This window comes from Coenobita brevimanus, chromosome 114 (assembly GCF_032717465.1).
Source record: "Coenobita brevimanus isolate Jiangsu-jjx chromosome 114, ASM3271746v2, whole genome shotgun sequence".
NCBI lineage: Eukaryota > Metazoa > Arthropoda > Malacostraca > Decapoda > Coenobitidae > Coenobita > Coenobita brevimanus.
The window spans coordinates 2,535,281-2,541,329 of NC_137067.1; the positions used below are offsets into that span (position 1 = coordinate 2,535,281).

General features: G+C 39.7%; 1 protein-coding gene across 1 annotated transcript in view; it reads left to right on the top strand.

The window, feature by feature from the left end:
- Positions 1 to 4,227, top strand: part of LOC145418447 (uncharacterized) — a 54,877-nt gene extending 50,650 nt beyond the window's left edge. The window contains exons 21-23 of the mRNA XM_080286863.1: positions 1,550 to 1,715; positions 2,562 to 2,812; positions 3,213 to 4,227. Of these exons, the coding sequence (XP_080142989.1) occupies positions 1,550 to 1,715; positions 2,562 to 2,812; positions 3,213 to 3,367 (572 nt within the window). The 3' untranslated portion in view covers positions 3,368 to 4,227. The remainder of the gene's footprint in view (positions 1 to 1,549; positions 1,716 to 2,561; positions 2,813 to 3,212) is intronic.
- The last annotated feature ends 1,822 nt before the right edge of the window (positions 4,228 to 6,049 follow it).

Here is a 6,049-nt window from a genome sequence, read left to right on the forward strand (position 1 = left end):
TTGTGGTGATTTAAAAACCTGTATTCTCAACAGTTAAGGAAGCTCCCTAGCACCATTTTTTAATTTATTTATTTTTTTAGCACCTCTTTTTGTTTTATTTTATTTTTTTGCACATTTTCATATTTATCTATTTTTCTTTCATTTATTTTCAGCACTTTTTATATTTTATTTATTTATTTTATCTTTATTTTCATGTATTTTTTTACTATAGCATATGTACTGTAATCTGATGCAAATTCCTGACCTCTTTCAGCTCATTTGATTGCCAGGTTGAATCAGGTTGGGAGACTTATAACTTAAAACTTATCTAATTTCATATGACCATAACATAGCACTGTATTTAAGTTGTGAGTGACCCAGTTCCATCAGATGAAAACAGTAGCTTAATTTTGCTGTGTTTTCATTTTTGTTTTCATACAGTATATTAGTTCCTTCACTTCAGTTATGTATTTTTTTTTTTCTTACTTTATTCGTTGTTTCTCCAGATCATTTTATTCAAGTTAGGAAGGTTAGGTAACGAAGGACTTTCCAAGGCTGTATCTGTCTCCTGAAAGTCTCAATAAAGCTGAATAAAATAATCTAGAAATTGAAATAAAAATAGAGAAAAGGTCATTGGATTAAAGGGAATAATATACTTTTTTTATACAGAAGATGAACAGAGACTGGAAAAAAAAAAAAATCCATAAACCAGATTACAGGTGTCTTTGCTAACTGTAATTTTGTTTATATGTCACTATTAAAACAATATAAATGTAAGTACAAGAGAATATGAAGGTGTAATAAAAAAAATACCTCCTTACCTGATGAGAATACAGTGTTACAAAATATTATGCTCTCCTGCTTCACTAACTCATTAACCGTCAGTGAGGAATGCATGGGTGCTTATTTGATCATTAATTTTTTCCAGAATTGTAAGAATCATGTTATATCTCCAGTGAACTGTGATTTAATACAGTACTTTATTTTCATACTGTACTTGTTTATTATGATTGTGTTATATTGTGCTGTAACCATAAAAGTCTGAGTATATGCAGAGTGTCCAATGAGATTTTTTTTATAAAGTTCTGGAGGTTAATATTTGCCTGATTTTGATTTTTTTTTTTTTTTAATGTAATATTCTCACCATCACAGAGGTACAGTTACTGGTGACTTTATGAGCAAAAACGGTCTCCTTCATAATTTTTATCCGTCAATCTATCTATCTATAGCCAGATGCCTTAAACCTTTAAGGGGTGGCAACAAACAAATCACCTCCATGTTTCCCTGTATCCTGCCATTTCACTGCCTTCCCCCCAGCTCACACCCCCTTCTCTCATAAGCTTCTCCACTCCATCCCTCCATCTCATCCTTATAATTTTACCCACAGTAATTGTAGCTCTTTATTGGTTAAAAATTGGTACCATGATACATAGCATCTTTTAAACAAATTTAGCTTTGGAATGGCATCCTAAAAAAAAAAAAAAAAAAAAAAATCTCACTGGACACTTACACATTACCACTGCACAGTAGAATGGAGGCGGTGGGTGTACATTTTCATCTCTGTTTTTAGTTTCGTCGTCTTCGAAAGTTCTGAATAGCCTCAACAACAACAGCACCAACTCAAGCAGGCAGCAGCGAGCGGATGTGTTTACCAACGTGCGCGGTGTGGCCGGCAGGGTGCAGGGCCTCCACATTCCTCGCTCTGGTCTGCAGCTCTTCTTGAGGGTCCGCATTAGGTGAGGAGAGAGAGGGAGGGGGGAGGAAGAGAGTATGTATAATTTTTTGCTGTAGTGTATTTTCATTTTATTGAGGAGAGAGGATGGGATGTGTGTGTGTGTGTGTGAGAGAGGGAGAGAGAGAGAGAGAGATTGTGTGCCCTCAGCACACTCTTATTTTATAGACGATTGAGAGAGTGAGTTTTATGTTTCATCCCTGAGCAAAGACTTACTAGTTTGTATGCATCAGTGCCCAGCTGTCCCTATACATACCATGCACCTTCACCTTTCACCACTTGGGTACTAATATGCACTGTCCATGATAAAAACATCATAGTACTGTCTAACTCAGGATGATTTTGAGACATTTGTGGGTCTTGTGGAGGATAAGTAAGGAGTATTTTGGCAAAACTGAAATCATCAAACCATTGGTGCCCCTGCCTAGACATGAACTCACATCCCTTTGAGCAGCAGACTACTTCTCCGTCCCCTTGACTACCACCTTCCATGGCAGTGGTGAGACAGGTGGAGGTTAGCAAGAGCAGTAATAGTAGTGATGTTTGCATAGTTCTTTCATCATAACTTGGCCCAAATTAATGTACTGTACTTTTGTAACTTGCTTCACCTAGTGCCAGGAAAAGACAATGCTGTGGCTGTACATCCTTTCCATTGAACTTCTTTGTGACTAGTATCATATTCTGGGGTTAAGTTATTGCTACAGTTCAGCTCTAAAGATGGGCAGACATTAATTAAGCCAAGTTAAGGTAAAAGGAGTTGCTGTACAGTGTTGGAGGTGTTAACAAGATAGAAATTTTGTATCTCAAATAACAAACCATTTCTTTAACTGCCAAACTTCCTCCCCTGCAGTGATGAGAAGGGTGGAGGTGGTTTGGGCAGTAACAGCAGCAGCATCAGTGGTGGTGGTGGCAGTGGAAATCGTAGCACCAAAACTGTGGGTCGTTCCCGCTTGGTGCCAGCGTGTCCATCCCCGACCTTCGACTGTGAGTGGCAGGTGGAGAGTGAGGTGTCACGTCGGGCAGTACTCATCCTCGAGGTCCGCACCGGTTCCAGGGAGCTTCTCAACTCTGCCAATGTACCCCTCAGCGATCTCTTCACAGGTATTAATCCCTACCTCAGTTTGCCTTTAGGTTCGCACATAGTAAGAGTTAGATGATATTGTTATTACTATTATTATTATTATTTAGGTATTTTAATCTGTTCTTGTTGTGTCCCAGGCTGTTGTGAATATGAACCCAATATACTGCAGGTTGAAGTTGCCTTTCCCCTTCCATCTGCCATCCTCCTTTCAGGGAACTGGGGAGGGTGATTTGAGGGCCCAACAAAACTGTCCAGTTATGTCAGTCCTACTAGTAGTGTGGAGGCACCTTTCATCATGTTCCTGATGGAGTAATAAGGGATTGGATGATAGAGATACTGTAAATAATCTAAAGTGCTTATTTGTATGTTGATGGATTTGTTGTATTGTGTACTGTACTGTAAAAAAAATATGTTTTGTAGAGCCTGGTGCGGAGGTGAGTGTGGAGCGTTGGGTGAACCTACAGGGAGGTGCCACCTTACTCCTGAGGGCTAGTCATGGGGGCCAGGCTCCACCATCTGCACGGCGACGATCCATCTTCCGCTCATGGTCACTCCACAAGCTGGGCAAGATCTGAGCCATTCCACAAAGCATAGTAGATAGAGTAGTGGCAAGATTCAGGACATTCCATGGGCTGTATAAGTTGTTGGCAAGATTGCAGTCATTCCACTGGCTGTACAAAGTATAAATCACTCCAGGCAAGTTCTGAGGCATTCTACAAGGCATGCAAGATATTGGCAAGATTAAAGGCATTCCACAAGGTGTACAAGATACAGTATTGACAGGATCTGAGTCATTCCATAGTTGTACAAAATATAATTCACTTCACAACTTTGGGTAAGATCCAAGGCATTCCACAAAGCATACAAGACATTGGCAAGATCTGCGGCATCCCACAAGATGCACAGTATAATATAATTCATCCTACAAATTGAACAAGCTCTGAGGCACCTGAAAAGACTTCAGTGAATTGACAGCTGTGGCGTAACATTGTGTGAGGCGCCCTACCCAATCTCACCACTAGAATGCAGGGCAACTGGAGAAAGTGTGGCCGATGGGAGCTTATTTTGTACTGGCAAACGATGCTCTTTATGGTTCTTGATGCAGTATTCATTTGTATTATTTATACGTTAGCAGAGTTAACCTCACATGACTTTGATTTAGTGTTTCATGCAGAGACCCGAGAGGACTTGCTAGAGAATGGGCCTATTTGGTCTACAACGAGCTCTTGTAGTGTTTAAGCTAGAGTCTGTGCCTGTCCTTAAGCCACTGTATATCACAGATTCTTTATTAGGAGATAAATGACCAATTCCATTTTGGAATTCAACCTTAGAATTTGACATTAATCAGGGATTTGGAACCTGTTGGAAAAGAAACATTCTGTATCACATGGAGACGTAATCTCAGTTCCTGTTTTGTACCATAATGCAAAAAATTACCTCTTGAATTACTGTATATTGATAGGAGTGTAAAGTGATATATTTTCTAGTCATTTGTGTTTAAAAAAAAATATCATGTGACTTAGTTCAATAATAGGTTTTGTATATCTGTATATAATTCATCTTAATTGTCATCTCACAGTTTAAGGCACCTACAGTCTATTCCTAATATTTTCAACATTTCTTTTGATACCCATTAGTATATTACAAGATAAAATTAGCAACTTTGTATAAAATGTAGGTCAGTAATACCCAACCACACCACAACACCTTATACGTAATTCATGTGTACATTTCTAATGGTCTCTCAGCTAAGGTACAGGACTGTGTGTACAGGGTGGTCCATGTATTGCACAGCCCAATTTTTGTGTGTTGTGGGGGTGGCCCAATCAACATTACCATTATCTTCCCTGCATCATTTTCTTCCCCATGTAACCTTTTCTGCGCATCATTGTGTCAGCGTTGTACATCCATTGATTCTTTTATGGCCAACCCTTATGGGATGAGGGTGTCTGATGGTAGACAGATAGATAGACTGGATGGTTGAGAACACTAGTAATTTCATGAATCAGCCAAAATACCTGCAATCCACACCAGCAGACTGAGCCATCCCCACGACACTCGAGATAGGACACAATATGTGCTGCCCTGTTTACCTCTGAGTCACAGCCAAAAAAATCTAGTCAGAACAGCTGGGATGTTTTCCAAAAATATGTACTCAGGGGAACATGGTGGAACATAGCAGGCTTAGTGTTTATACTGTGTTATACTGGAATAGGGAAGAGTGGGGCTGGAAATTAATGCCTTCAGGTGGTGGCACTGATATATCCAGGCAGCTTCACTACCTGGTTATACAATTGTCCTTCAGATTCTTCCCTGTCCCTCAATAAGAAGATGGTGGATTGTAGGAAAATAGTGACTTCAGCCTGCAGTCCACTGGGTTCACATCCAAGAGTGGTATTCTGGTGTGCTTATGAAGCTTACTAACGCCTCTTCCCTACCAGTTTATTTCTGATTCGACTCTGCCGCTATATTCTTGTTTGTTATTTATGCAATGTATACCCAAATAACAAGATAAGCAAAAAGGAGGATATTAATGGGGAGTTTTGAAAATAAATTGCTAAGGAAGAGGTGCTAGGGAGGCTCCATACCCAAGGAAAATATGGGCCCAGGTGAGCTAGGGTCCACAGCAGTAACCGGGAAAAGCACAGGATAACACTAAATCCTGGTTATAGATGGCCAGGCGTTAGAAGAAGACCCTGTTGCTGGTGACAAAAGCTACTCTCCATCGCTAAAATACTCCATATAGTGGCCTAATAGTTGTAAAGAAATGTGCAGAAAATTAAGAATTGATGAAGCAGTAGGACGAGTTGTGGAATTATGCTTTAACTACACTGATGGACTAGTGATGTGAGGAGAGAGGAAAGTGTGGTTGTTATGATGATGAACAGTGAAGTAAGTGATAGTGAAAAGGGTGTGAAATTTGTTAAGTGGGAGAAATAAGGAGTGGAAGGTGTCATACAAGCAGGAGGAATGGAAGGAAATGATAGTAAAAGTAATATTGAATTTGGCAGACAGAGGACACCCTAAAGTAAATGTAAAGGGAAGATTAATGTGGCAATCAGTTGTACTTGAAGCAGTTTATGGATGGAGAAATGCTGCGTCCCTATTAGAAGACTTTGTTGTGGATGGGGGAAGACTGTGCCCATATTTAAAACACTTTACTGAATCATGTAGGACTTTGCAAGTGATGTCCTTCATAGCATCAACGAATGGCCTTTGGTTGAGATCGAGTGCATAACCGTTTAATCTGTAACTTG